This window comes from Corythoichthys intestinalis, chromosome 1 (genome assembly GCF_030265065.1).
Source record: "Corythoichthys intestinalis isolate RoL2023-P3 chromosome 1, ASM3026506v1, whole genome shotgun sequence".
NCBI classification, from domain to species: Eukaryota; Metazoa; Chordata; class Actinopteri; order Syngnathiformes; family Syngnathidae; genus Corythoichthys; species Corythoichthys intestinalis.
Window position 1 is genome coordinate 67779338 of NC_080395.1, and position 15220 is coordinate 67794557.

At 41.0% G+C, this 15220-nt stretch overlaps 1 protein-coding gene across 1 annotated transcript in view; it reads left to right on the forward strand.

Moving 5' to 3' along the window:
• The first annotated feature begins 12997 nt into the window (after positions 1-12997).
• jph3a (junctophilin 3a) overlaps positions 12998-15220 on the forward strand; it is a 35975-nt gene continuing 33752 nt past the window's right edge. Inside the window, exon 1 of the mRNA XM_057849090.1 lies at positions 12998-14262. Coding sequence (XP_057705073.1) covers positions 13881-14262 — 382 coding nt within the window. The 5' untranslated portion in view covers positions 12998-13880. The remainder of the gene's footprint in view (positions 14263-15220) is intronic.

A 15220-nucleotide genomic window follows, 5' to 3' on the forward strand; every position in this document is an offset into this window, starting at 1 on the left:
AATACGTTCTATTTTTAATTGCTTCAGTATCCGAACAACGAATATATGTCTTTTGTGATTTCGGCATCTATAGGTTCCCATGTAACTCAGAATGCACAAAGCTCAAAACCTATTTTAAAGCAATAAAACTGGCCACTGGAGGGCAGTAGCGCATTTGGTAAGACCTTATTGGTAACACTTTATAATAACTATCCGTTTTACTAGTTAATAGATCATTAGTAAACTGTTGATAAATGATTTATTGTTGATTTGTCAAGTATTTGTTAACAGTTTGTTAAGCATTTACAGGGTGTTCCAATATGATTGACCCCATTCTAAATGTCCATGCTAGTTGATGGATCTTAATAAAACTATATACACTTTATGTTGAAGGTAATAAGTTTTACTGGTTAAATATACACAGAAAAGTACAAATACAGTGCCTTGCAAAAGTATTCGGCCCCCTTGAATCTTGCAACCTTTCGCCACATTTCAGGCTTCAAACATAAAGATATGAAATTTAATTTTTTTGTCAAGAATCAACAAGTGGGACACAATCGTGAAGTGGAACAACATTTATTGGATAATTTAAACTTTTTTAACAAATAAAAAACTGAAAAGTGGGGCGTGCCGTGCAATATTATTCGGCCCCTTTACTTTCAGTGCAGCAAACTCACTCCAGAAGTTCAGTGAGGATCTCTGAATGATCCAATGTTGTCCTAAATGACCGATGATGATAAATAGAATCCACCTGTGTGTAATCAAGTCTCCGTATAAATGCACCTGCTCTGTGATAGTCTCAGGGTTCTGTTTAAAGTGCAGAGAGCATTATGAAAACCAAGGAACACACCGGGCAGGTCCGAGATACTGTTGTGAAGAAGTTTAAAGCCGGATTTGGATACAAAAAGATTTCCCAAGCTTTAAACATCTCAAGGAGCACCGTGCAAGCCATCATATTGAAATGGAAGGAGCATCAGACCACTGCAAATCTACCAAGACCCGGCCTCCTTCCAAACTTTCTTCTCAAACAAGGAGAAAACTGATCAGAGATGCAGCCAAGAGGCCTGTGATCACTCTGGATGAACTGCAGAGATCTACAGCTGAGGTGGGAGAGTCTGTCCATAGGACAACAATCAGTCGTACACTGCACAAATCTGGCCTTTATGGAAGAGTGGCAAGAAGAAAGCCATTTCTCAAAGATATCCATAAAAAGTCTCGTATAAAGTTTGCCACAAGCCACCTGGGAGACACACCAAACATGTGGAAGAAAGTTCTCTGGTCAGATGAAACCAAAATTGAACTTTTTGGCCACAATGCAAAACGATATGTTTGGCGTAAAAGCAACACAGCTCATCACCCTGAACACACCATCCCCACTGTCAAACATGGTGGTGGCAGCATCATGGTTTGGGCCTGCTTTTCTTCAACGGGGACAGGGAAGATGGTTAAAATTGACGGGAAGATGGATGCAGCCAAATACAGGAACATTCTGGAAGAAAACCTGTTGGTATCCGCACAAGACCTGAGACTGGGACGGAGATTTATCTTCCAACGGGACAATGATCCAAAACATAAAGCCAAATCTACAATGGAATGGTTCAAAAATAAACATATCCAGGTGTTAGAATGGCCAAGTCAAAGTCCAGACCTGAATCCAATCGAGAATCTGTGGAAAGAGGTGAAGACTGCTGTTCACAAACACTCTCCATCCAACCTCACTGAGCTCGAGCTGTTTTGCAAGGAAGAATGGGCAAGAAGGTCAGTCTCTCGATGTGCAAAACTGATAGAAACCTACCCCAAGCGACTTGCAGCTGTAATTGGAGCAAAAGGTGGCGCTACAAAGTCTTAACGCAAGGGGGCCGAATAATATTGCACGCCCCACTTTTCAGTTTTTTATTTGTTAAAAAAGTTTAAATTATCCAATAAATGTTGTTCCACTTCACGATTGTGTCCCACTTGTTGTTGATTCTTGACAAAAAAAATTAAAATTTTATATCTTTATGTTTGAAGCCTGAAATGTGGCGAAAGGCTTCAAGGTTCAAGGGGGCCGAATACTTTTGCAAGGCACTGTATATGTTGGTTCTATGGCAGATTTTCATAAATGTGCAACATGAGCGCTGCCTGCAAAATGCCTTATCAAAATGCCTTTTCTTTTGATGTGAACAGCATTTCTTAACCTGAAAAGATAGAAATGCCAAACGTTACACACAAAAACTCGAAACTTTTCTACACAAACTGTGTTTCAGGTTAAGAACACCCTGTAAATGCTTAACAAACTGTTAAGAAATACTTCACAAATCAACAATAAATAATTCATCAACAATTTACTAATGATCATTTAACTAGTAAAATGGATAGTTATTATAAAGTGTTACCACCTTATTCAACGGCCAAGCCGCAAAGCCGTGGAGAGGGCGGAAGTCGACCGAATGATGACAGGCGGCGGACGACCGAGCAGAACAACCGGTAGAACGCCCAGCATGCTAGGCGCTGGACGACCGAGCAGAACGACTGGGACCACTAGATGCTGTACAGTCCATGCTGCAGAGACTCAAAAGAAATTCATATTTTTGAAACGGGCGGCGATGAGCGAAAAGTTTAACGCGCTATCGCGGCCAACACAATGTCATCTTTCAGTTAGTTATGTCTAAATAAATTGTTACTTTGCTATCAAAAGCTCTATTTGTCTTGTTGTTTCTGTTTTTTGTAAAAGGAAAACATTCACATGTTTGGGATCTAACTAAAGCAAAAAATAGCTGTGTTAAAGTCAAAGTTATGTTTGAAATGTATGCGTTCACAAAAAGCTCAATTTTTCCGTTTTTTCATCAGAAATGTAAAAATTTCCGAACTAAGCTATTTTCTAATGCCAATTTCTAAAGAATGGGAAAAGACATGAACTTACTTTTTTTTTTTTTTTTTTTTTTGCTGAAAGAAGAGAGTCTAATCTTTCTTTTGGTGGGTTCCATGTTTATATAGCAATAGATGATGCTGACAGTGCTTCCTGGTTTACTGAAGTAACACTAAGCGGGAGGATTGTTGGCAATATTTGGCACTCGCTGAAAAAAATCCCTGCTGTCCACTGCGAACATTTTTAGACAAAGTAACCAGTCCGGTCTTTCCTCATCTCCCACTGTACTAAAAGTCAAAGCCAAAAGCTAAATTCTGCATACGCTTCGTCATATTTCCTTGTCTAAGCTTTTCATATCTCCAGTGCTCTTTGCTGTGTGCTCTTGTTTGGTTCAAAAATACTGCGCACACACTGAAAATGAGAGCAGCTCTGCTACCCACTGAGTGGATGTGCAATTACACTTTATTCTAGTACTACAAAAGGTTACGTGCCGCCCCTAGCATCTCTCTGTGCCCCCCTGGGGGAGCTCGCCTCACTATTTGAGAAGTACTGCACTAGAGGAAGACGAACTATGTTGACAGAAATGTAGTTTTGACTACCCATGGTGTTCTTCCATCAAACTTGATGCGTCCATTATGAACAAAAAAGATGCGTATGAAAATTGCTTAGGTGAACAAGCTCGGTTCAAGGTAAGAAAAACTGTCACAATCCCATTCCATGATGTCTGATAGGAAGCATTATGTTGACAAACACACCATGTAATTTCGTCTTTAAAGGAGCTATTTGTAAGAATTGCACTTCAATTATTCAGAATATGGTCCTAATACGGCTTCAATACACATTAGTTTTTTGGAAATACTTCAAACACTGTTGTCAAAGGTTAAACTGAGATTTTCCCATTTTAAAAGTCGATACTTGGCACATTTTATTGTATTTATTCTGAGTTTACAACATTTATCCCGCTGTCCAACAATCAGCCAATTACGAGGTCAGTTCTTTGTCTTCGTCCAGGTTGCCACAGCTCTGTAGGCATCGACTTCATAACCTAGAGTTATGAAGTCTATGCTGTAGGCTACATAAACTAAGGTTGATACACTTACACAGAATTAACGACGATGTTTGCCAATAGAGCAAAAAAAAAAAAATGTTTCGAATGTCACGTTTTGATCTTGATTGTCATAATACAGGGTTTATGCGGGTCATTAAAAAGCATTAAAAGTCATTAAATGGGTTTTGTCAAAATTCAGGCCTTAAAAAGCTTTAAACTGTTCGAGGCATTAAAAATTATGTACTTGACGGTTAAAAAAATTTTTTTTTAATTTTAAATTTATAAAAATTGTCTGATATTATTGGCTAGCCGGTTAAGAGAACATAGGATAAGATCATTACAGGATAAGAGAGCTGATACTATTGGCTACTCTATAATATCAGCCAATAAGCACATTTTAAAATGATATCAGATAATAACTACATCAGTTTTACCTTTCATGTTTTTTTTTTTTTTTCATTTTTTCACCCCCAAAAATACAAAGAAAGTAACCTTTGCTATGTTTGGAAGTCATTTATTTATCATTTTATTTTGACGTGGAATTTTTAAAACTGTTTCATCATTTAATGCTAGATTCAAGTCAAGATTTTGCCGATTTAGGAGTATTTTAGTTAAAAAGTTACTTAGTTTCGCTAGGAAGGTTCACTACAACAGAGCCTTTCTGAGAAGTGTACTGCTCTAAAATGGCGGCTGTTTACCAACACCACCGAATCTGTCATTTCGCATGTAGTTCTATATGCATGAGATATCTAGGCGTAGATTGTAGGTTTGCTGTCGGCTAGAAATATTGGAGCCACCTAGCCTAGCATCGCGTTGGCAATAGCGTCACAACAAATACTTCGCTCTCAGTGTCTCTGACTTTTCTCATGTCATTCAACCCACGTAGTAACGCACAGTAACGCACATTGTCTCGTTGTCGAAACGGTGACAAAATCCGAACGGAGAAAAAAAAACGTAATGCACGAAAAACGTACAGATTTTGAACGTACGACATGCACATTTAAAAATCAGTGCTCACTTGTGCAAATTACGCCGAAACTGTACAACTTGACAGGTATGATCAAATTGGCTAGAAATTGCCTTCATTCGCTGCTCAGATTGGTTGAATTGAATGACGACACATCAAGATGTGATGAATAGAGGGTTTGTCCTCTCAGTGTGTGTGTGTCTGTGTGTTTTTGTGGAAGGAAGACAAAACCAAAAAAATTACACAGTACAGTCTAATCGAGCTAGGGCGGGCACAGCAGTCTCTCAGGGCGGGCCCAACCCCCTAATGCCCGCCCATGCCGTTGGGTCTGGCATGGCGCAGTGTCTGACAGGTGTGACCCGTCAATATGATTATGAAGTCTATGTCTCAACAAAGAAATATCTCATTTGGTGATGCATTGACAGCACCAAGAAAGACAATTTTATTCCTCAATCCATTTTAATTTCAAATACAAACCAATACAGTGGGGCAAATAAGTATTTGGTCAACCACTACACTGTAAAAAAATGCTGTAAATTTACGGCCAATTTGAACACTAAAATACCGTTTTTGTGTTAAACAGTTTATTACTGTAGTTAGCAATGCATTGTGGGTTACCAGCATTAAAGCAACAACACAAATGCTGTAAACGGCATGTTAATGTTTCAATTACATGACACTACCGTATTTTTGGGAAACTGAGTTTTGACTGGAAATTTGGAGCATGGTCAGAAATCTGACATCTTTAACATTGTGGCAATATAGACTATGTTTTTGGCCAATTTAAATTAAAATAACTAGACACCGCAAATAATTAGCCATAATTTGGATGTTGGAGACTCTTCAGAGGATGACTTTAGATGACATTTGCTGTTCTTCAATGCTTGTTCTTTAACTTATATTGGGATTTATGTGTACCAATTTATAAACTGTGAGTTAATTAAGTCTTATTCATATTACCTAAATTATTGTATATTAAACTAAAGTTTGAGGATTGCTGGATAGCTATATATAATATTGATGTTAATTCCTCTGGAGTGCCAGTAGAGGGCAGTTTTCTATTGTTTTGCAAAAGATGCAGCTGAGTGAATTTTTTGGGGAAATAAATAAAAGGTGTTTGTCAGTGAGCGGTTAAAAAGCCAAAATCCGAGTGTCTCATATGTATCCAACCGTGGAGTTACAATACGATAAAATTTCTTTTTAATTATTTATCTATTTATATAATTATTTATTTAATAAATTTATTATGTTTATGTTTTGATTGTTAGTAGTTTTAAATTTTGATGTTGCAAATGTTAGCTAAATGCATTAGCGTTAGCTGTAGCGGATGATGTATGGGAGTTGAGCCTCAGACTACAACACAATCACATCGACGCAAACACCAGACTGGATGTTTTGTTGGCCTATAGGCTATATTATTATATTATTTGACGTCACCTCCATTCTATTCTACTCATATGTTATATGTTTCTTGTTGTATCCCCACTCTGATCTAAACTGGCCCTTCTCCAAAAATTGACGTATTCCATCACCCTGAAGGCTGATTTATGCTTCTGTGTAGCGATGACGGCGGACCTACACCATTAACGCAGACCCAATTATGACCCTACGCCATAGCCTGATGTGCACCTCCAAAAAGTCCTGACTACACATCACGTCAACGCGCTTGACGTGAACGTCGAAGGACTGTGATTGGTCCGCTCAGAACATTGTTTCCGGTTCAGCACAACAACACCATTTTCAAACATTCGCAAACGACTTCTGTGTCGCCTACGCTTCAACATTTGTATTGACAACATTTGTTGTTTAATATTAATCAGCTGCAGTTGCAAATGCACACATTTAATCTCCATTGCCATTGCTGTCAATGACCGGTGGAAAATAAAGGAATTCGACAAGAGTCCCCCAAAACCACACAAAGACAAAGCCACACCAATCTAGTGGTATGGCGGTGAATTAATGTGGACACGTCACTGGCTGCGACAAACTTTGTCCCCACATCACACATGAGACCAATGTTTACATTTGGAGTAAATTAGACAGGTGCTTTTTTGCTTCAATTTTTTTTTCTTTTTACAAACTCTTACTTCTTCATATTGAAGAACCCTTGCAAAGAATGGGAGTATTATGGACAATAATTTTTTACGCATTGTAAAGTCAAACCCCGATAAACATCAACAAAAAAGCATTGAGCAGACAACCAGGGCGTGAACTGGAAAATCACTGGCATGCTAGCACTATGGAAACGATGCACAGCTGGAAGAGATTGGCCAATCAACCCATGAGCAACCCAGAGCTATAAAAGCAGGAATGGAAGATGGCATCCTGGTTTGGCTATTGACACTTGCAGTCCTGTGCAGCTGGAGACGTTGGCAAAAGATACCCAGAGAGGCAGCCGGTAAGCAGCAGAATTAAAAGATGAAATGTGCCAGCAGCAGCCATTAGCACATGGCTTGACTCACCGGTGGAAATGTTTGGACAATTGTAGTATATTGTTTAGGGGTAATTTGGGATTTGTCATTGACCAATCACCACTTCTGACCCAGACTGTCCTGCCTGACCCGACTACGTCAGAGTTCCAGCCCAATCAACTTGCTCAGCCTGTCCTGCTTGACCAGTCTATGCCAGCACTCCATTGAGCTCAACCTGTCCTGCTTGACCCGATTACGGCAGATCTCCAGCCTGCTCAGCCTGACCTACACAACCCAACTGCACCATCTCTCTAGTTCCTGTCCGTTTTCACTGCCTGCCAACACGATGAAATAAAGCCTGTTCTGTTTCACACCTGACATCAGCATTTTTTTCTTTACTAGACGGAAATATATGCATTCATAGACTGTTAAGTCATTTTCCCAAATACCGTTAAAACACAGTACTGTATATCGTTAAAAATGCAGCATACTGCAGCTCCTCAGTTGCCTGCTCTTTACTGTGAATTCTGTTAATACAGGAATATAGTTTTCCCTGGATTAGACTACTACTGTTAAATATTTTTACATTACCAAGACTGTAAAATAAGTCTGGTAATGGCAATCCTGCTGACGGACTTTTACTGTATTTTTTATAAATACAGGAATCAAGTTTTTCTGGATTAAGGACTATTACTGTGAAACATTTTTACATTACCAAGACTGTAAAATAACAGTCTGGTAATGGTAATCCTGCTGACAGACTTTTACTGTATTTTCTATAAATACAGCAATCAACAGTTTTTCTGGATAACGGACTATTACTGTGAAGCATTTTTGCATTACCAAGACTGTAAAATAACAGTATATAAATGGCAACCCTGCTGCCAGCTCTTTACCATTAGGCTATTTTACGCTGAAATTTTTTACAGTGTACACGTGCAAGTTCTCCCACTTGAAAATATTAGAGAGGCCTGTAATTGACAACATGGGTAAACCTCAACCATGAGAGACAGAATGTGGGAAAAAAACAGAAAATCACATTGTTTAATTTTTAAAGAATTAATTTGCAAATCATGGTGGAAAATAAGTATTTGCTCAATACCAAAAGTTCATCTCAATACTTTGTTATGTACCCTTTGTGGGCAATAACGGAGCCCAAACGTTTTCTGTAACTCTTCACAAGCTTTTCCACACACTGTTGCTGGTATTTTGGCCCATTCCTCCATGCAGATCTCCTCTACAGCAGTGATGTTTTGGGGTTGTCGTTGGGCAACATGGACTTTTAACTCCCTCCATAGATTTTCTATGGGGTTGAGATCTGGAGACTGGCTAGGCCACTCCAAGACCTTAAAATGCTTCTTACGAAGCCGCTCCTTTGTTGCTCTGGCTGTGTGTTTCGGATCATTGTCATGCTGAAAGACCCAGCCACGTCTCATCTTCAATGCCCTTGCTGATGGAAGGAGATTTTCACTCAAAATCTCTTGATACATGGCCCCATTCATTCTTTCCTTTACACAGATCAGTCGTCCTGGTCCCTTTGCAGAAAAACAGCCCCAAAGCATGATGTTTCCACCACCATGCTTCACAGTGGGTATGGTGTTCTTCGGATGCAATTCAGTATTCTTTCTCCTCCAAACACGAGAACCTGTGTTTCTACCAAAAAGTTCAATTTTGGTTTCATCTGACCTTAACACATTCTCCCAGTCCTCTTCTGGATCATCCAAATGCTCTCTAGCGAACCGCAGACAGGCCTGGACGTGTACTGGCTTCAGCAGGGGGACACGTCTGGCAGTGCAGGATTTGAGTCCCTGGTGGCCATTGTGTTACTGATAGTAGCCTTTGTTACTGTGGTCCCAGCTCTCTGTAGGTCATTCACTAGGTCCCCACGTGTGGTTGTGGGATTTTTGCTCACTGTTCTTGTTATCATTTTGACGCACGGGGTGAGATCTTGCATGGAGCCCCAGATCGAGGGAGATTATCAGTGGTCTTGTATGTCTTCCATTTTCTAATAATTGCTCCCACAGTTGATTTCTTTACACCAAGTGTTTTACCTATTGCAGATTTAGTCTTCCCAGCCTGGTGCAGGTCTACAATTTTGTGTCTGGTGTCCTTCGACAGCTCTTAGGTCTTGGTGATAGTGGAGTTTGGAGTGTGACAGACTGAGTTTGTGGACAGGTGTCTTTTATACCGCTAATGAGTTAAAACAGGTGCCATTAATACAGGTAACGAGTGGAGCCTCGTTAGACCTCGTTAGAAGAAGTTAGACCTCTTTGACAGCCAGAAATCTTGCTTGTTTGTAGGTGACCAAATACTTATTTCCACTCTAATTTGGAAATAAATTCTTGAAAAGGCAAACAATGTGATTTTCTGTTTTTTTTTTCCTCATTCTGTCTCTCATGGTTGAGGTTTACCCATGTTGACAATTACAGGCCTCTCTAATCTTTCCAAGTAGGAGAACTTGCACAATTGGTGGTAGACTAAATACTTATTTGCAGCAATGTATATTCACACGGTAAAGACTCCATCTATGCCCCAGTCAATGGACCTACATGCTAAACACATAGCACGATCTTGCCAACTTTGTTTGTATTCCAAATATCAGTTTATCATGCTTGAAAGTAATATACAGTAGGAAAACTCAAAAGTAGATCACATATCATGGCAAAAATAATACAGCTTTGGCATCTGTCATCATTTTCTTTCTTCCTTTTCAGTTGTCTCCATTGATTGAAGGCCTTATTTCTGATTTTGACATAACTCATTTGACATTCGTGGCAAGCTTTACTAATGAGACCTGTGTTAGAAGTATTACCAAAAAAAATCTTTTAATGTCTATTGAAATATTAGGTCCATTTAATGAGTAACTTGCAAATGAGTAAATGCGTTTTTTACACATGGCACCTGTAAGTAGCAATAATTTTTAAGGGTTATTCATTTGCCTCGTTTGAGTCTTTTAAAGCATTAAGTCATGTGCCGATTCATTGGTTGTTCTCATTGTTGGTGGTTAGAAAAGCCATTTATGCTCGGCTGATTTATTCATTGTCATGCTACAGTGAACTCCTGGGTCACATTCAAGCTGCCAAGGAAAAAGATGAGCATCAGTTTTCTGCCTGCTATCGTAAACATGAATAAATATAGTCATCTTCAAATAACTGCCAGAAAACATGACCTTTTAGTTGGTAGTAATTAGTTGTACTATTATATTTTATGAAATACTTCCAAAGTTGCTCATTTTACCATAGGGATTCATTTATTACACTTTGGAGGAAAGAGACACTTTTGCAGGGAGACGACAGAGAAGTTTGTGATGGCATGCAGTGATGTGTCCCCTGAGCATTTGGGTGATCAGTGATTTGCTCGCGAGCATCTTGGTGAAAGCATCATTATCATCTTCTTCATCTACATCATGACAAATAATGTTTTGGAGGTCAACTAGTGACAATTTGGTCATTTAAAAATACTTACAGTGCTGGGCAAAAGTATTGGTACCCCTGCAATTCTGTCAGATAACACTCAATTTCTACCAGAAAATGATTGCAATTACAAATGCTTTGGTAATAATATCTTCATTTAATTGGTTTGCAATTAAAAAACACAAAAGAGAATGGGGAAAAAATGAAATCATTATCATTTTACACAAAACTCCAAAAATGGGCGGGACAAAAGTATTGGCACCCTTTGAAAAATCATGTGATGCTTCTCTAATTTGTGTAATTAACAGCACTGTTACTTACTTGTGGCACATAACAGGTGGTGGCAATAACTAAATCACACTTGCAGCCAGTTAAAATGGGTTAACGTTGACTCAACCTCTGTCCTGTGTCCTTGTGTGTGCCACATTGAGCATGACGAAAAGAAAGAAGACCAAAGTGAACTGTCTGAGGACTTGAGAAGCAAAATTGTGAGGAAGTATAGGCAATCTCAAGGCAACAAATTCATCTCCAAAGACCTGAATGTTGTCTACCGTGCGCAGTGTCATCAATAAGTGTAAAGCCAATGGCACTGTGGCTAACCTCCCTAGATGTGGACAGAAAAGAAAAATTGGCGAGTGTTTTTTCTTACAGCATTTGAAAGTTAAAGTTTGCATACTGTTACACTCTTATATAGATGACATTTTTTTAAAACTAAAATGTGTGACCTACAGTACGTGGTTTTTTTTTTTTTTTTCATTGAAAAAATCCGTTCAGTTCAATCAGTTAATATAAGCATCTTTTCTGCGTTAGCTGTTATAGAATGTATCATCTAATATCGTGTAGAATATGAAAAGTAACGCTTTTTGTTTTGCTGAGTAACTAATTACTCTTACAATGAGGTAACTGAGTTACTAACTCAATTACTTTTTGGGGGAAGTAATTTGTAACTGTAATTACTTTTTAAAAGTAAGATTGACATCACTGCCTCTTAATGTGTTTAGCTTATTAAACCTCATCATTTTAACCAAAAGCCAACTATAGTGAACATTTGCACGTTATCTCGGTTCAAACCACTACATTCACTGCTCACATGAATTATTTTGATATGATGTTAACGTTCGTAGCCAATAAGAAACAAGCTAACAACTACTAAATTACAAGTGTGAACGACTGGGGAAACGGGCACAAAAACATATTTAACACAACTATTCCTCCACCTAGCATTGTGAGGAGTGTTCATGATCTATGTGCAGCGCCTTTGTTCACTTTACGAGACATTCTCACATCATCATTGAAGGAGCAGACGCATAAACCGGGAAATGCAGAACTGGAAATAAAAGCACAAGTTGTTTCCAAAATACAAGTGCCGCTGTAAATAGAAAGTAATTTAATTAAACGGCTAGATTATTAAACGGACCGAAAGAACAAGATCCCGGATACAAGCGGCCGAGATGAGTTTCCTTCGCAGGGTGTCCGGGCTCTCCCTTAGAGATAGGGTGAGAAGCTCGGTCATCCGGTAGGGACTCGGCGTTGAGCCGCTACTCCTCCGTGTTGAGAGGAGCCAGCTGAGGTGGCTCGGGCATCTGGTTCGGATGCCTCCTGGACGCCTCTCCGGAGAGGTGTTCCGGGCATATCCCACCGGCGGGAGGCCCCGGGGACAAACCAGGACACGCTGGAGAGACTTTGTCTCTCGGTTGGCCTGGGAACGCCTTGGGATCCCGCCGGAGGAGCTGGTTCAAGTGGCTGGGGAGAGGGAAGTCTGGGCTTCCCTGTTAAAGCAGCTGCACCCGTGACACGACCCCGGAGCAAGTGGAAGATAATGAATGAATGAATGAATGAATGACTATTAAACAATTTGAAAACTTCGTAACAGAAAGAATACTGTCCATACAGTGGGGCAAATAAGTATTTAGTCAACCACTAATTGTGCAAGTTCTCCCACTTGAAAATATTAGAGAGGCCTGTAATTAAAAGGTCAGTGTGGATCTACTTGGAACTCATTAACACCCGCCAGAGTGAATAGGTATCATCCACTGGTTACAAAAAGGCAAGCAAAATCTAGCTGGGTAGATAGCAGCGATTCTCAAAGAAGGAGTTTGCTGACTACCCAGTTTTCAATCTGAGAGAAGCAGCATGAGGGAGAGTGAAATGAGGCTGGATAATCAGGAAAAGCAGGCTGTATCCCTAAAGGGTGAGGGCATAGCGCTCCATACATGCTGCTATTGGCACCATTCTTCTGTCTCTATCGCTTTAAGAGGCGAGAAGGAGTGTGTATGTGTGTGCGTGTGGGGGAGGGGTATTGGCTGGGGTGGAACAGTCCTGCAATGAGTAGATACAAGAGAGACGAGAGATAGAAGGAGAAATATTGTGAGAGGCTAAAAATCAAGAGAAGGGCAGATGACTTGGTGGAATTGAGGGATACAACAACAATTCGGATGCAGGGACACGCTGGGATTGAGAGGACAATGCAGAGGAATATTTTTGTTCTCCTCCTGACACCCTAAGGAGCGAGCATCCTGTGCTAAGTGGAGAGAGGGGAAGGAAACAGGAGATAATCACACTCCACTTGGCTTTGGCCTCTGAGTCTGTGCCTAGCCTAAATGTTTGTTTCCCACTGCGATAAAAAAAAATTGCCTCAACTTTCTGCTCTTGTCATTTTTTTCCTAAACGACGTACCAGTGCGGTAGGATCTCAGTTTCCCGTCTCCATCTCTGCTGGTGCAGGAGTGATGCTGGGATGCTCTGATGGCTAATTGAGCCGAGCCCAATCGCTGTTGCCGCCGTTACTCCTTAGGCCTGCGGGACTGCTGGAAAAACCTAGCCCTCGCTTTTCAGGGGTGCCTGGCTGCATGACTGAGACGACGGGCCGGCGAGCTCCCCTACCGTTTAAGGGTGAAAGAGATACTGACGAGGATGAGGAGCGCTGTTAGCATGCTTACCCATGGGAAAGAGCACATACGACAGCTGTCTTCATCTTTCCAGGCACATTTCTGAAGCTTCGATTTCTTCTACAACATTGGTGATGCTCATAAGGCCTTCCTCTTGTTTCTAACAGGAGACTGGATTCCACATTTGGAGGCAAGAAAGTCAGAGGCCTTCGCCTCCCTGCTACTTGATGCAAACAAAGCCTCCTCCCTACTTGCGACTCTGAGTGAACTAGATCTTTGCATTTCTTTTTCTTGACCTTCTAAGGATTTGCCAAACCTGTTTCATGCATGTCCACTGGAGGCAGGTTTGACTTTGATGATGGGGGGTCGTACTGTGGGGGCTGGGAACAGGGAAAAGCCCACGGCAGAGGGGTCTGCACAGGACCCCAGGGTCAGGGCGAGTACGCGGGGGCATGGAGTCACGGCTTTGAGGTCCTCGGTGTATACACGTGGCCCAGTGGTAACAGCTATCAGGGCACCTGGGCGCAGGGCAAGCGGCACGGCATTGGAGTGGAGAGCAAGGGCCGCTGGGATTATCGAGGAGAATGGACGCAAGGGTTCAAAGGTCGCTATGGACAGCTGGAGAGCACAGCCAGCGGTGCCCGCTATGAGGGAACGTGGAGCAACGGCCTCCAGGATGGATATGGAACTGAAACCTATTCTGATGGAGGTAAAGTTTATTTTCAGTCCTGTCATAATCCTGATATTAACCCCAATGCAACTACTAGTACAACAAACCTATTTTTGGGCTGCAAATTGAACAATTAGGAGCACTGCATCACAGTTCTCAAGGTGGGCCAATTAAATCTTGGTTCGGCCTGCCTACGGGGATTTGCATGTACACTGGCCTGGGTCATTTCTAGGACACTCCCGATATCCTAAAACATGCACATTTGCAATGAGTTGGGTCAGTGGAAACTTTTACACATTATCGATTTTTAAACTACACTGAAATCGAACTATTTACACACAAAACTAGTGACATAAATATTGTGTGGGACACATTCCTATCCAAAAGCCTGTGTTTGTCATTAATTATATACCAGCGAATATGCAGGGTAAAAGACTGATGTACACAACACACATCACATCCGCTCAGCATCACAGCCTCTGTGCTATAAAGTTGCCATGGTAACGAAAAGACATCAGGTCAGCATGTCACTAGAGACTTCAGCACAGCTCTCTTGCCGTCTGATTGGATGTTACACCCCCCCCCCAACAGTCTTTCCCCTGCTTACCTCTAATTTAGGCCACTTAATGTGTGTTGCAGTGCAAACCAAGCAAAGAAGAATTTGGGAGTTCAGTAAATGATGGACGAGGGGGGAAGTTACACAGCCTTGTGCAGTGTAAAGAGGGTGTTTGATTTGAAGTTACTGTTACAAAAAGCTCCATCACATGAAATGTAAATTCGATTTAAGTGGGGGGGGGGGGGGGGGGGGTGTCACACATCACGTCTGGTATGGTCTTCCGCTCACGTGGAGGACCGCTGACAGAGGAGTACAGCATGCACGAGCTGTCAGATTTTCTCCAAGCCAGTAAATCTCGGCACATGACACACAGGAGTGCCAAAGCGGACATGAATTGAGGGCCTGTGAACAGGCTCACACATCACTGGCTTGCTTGTTTTC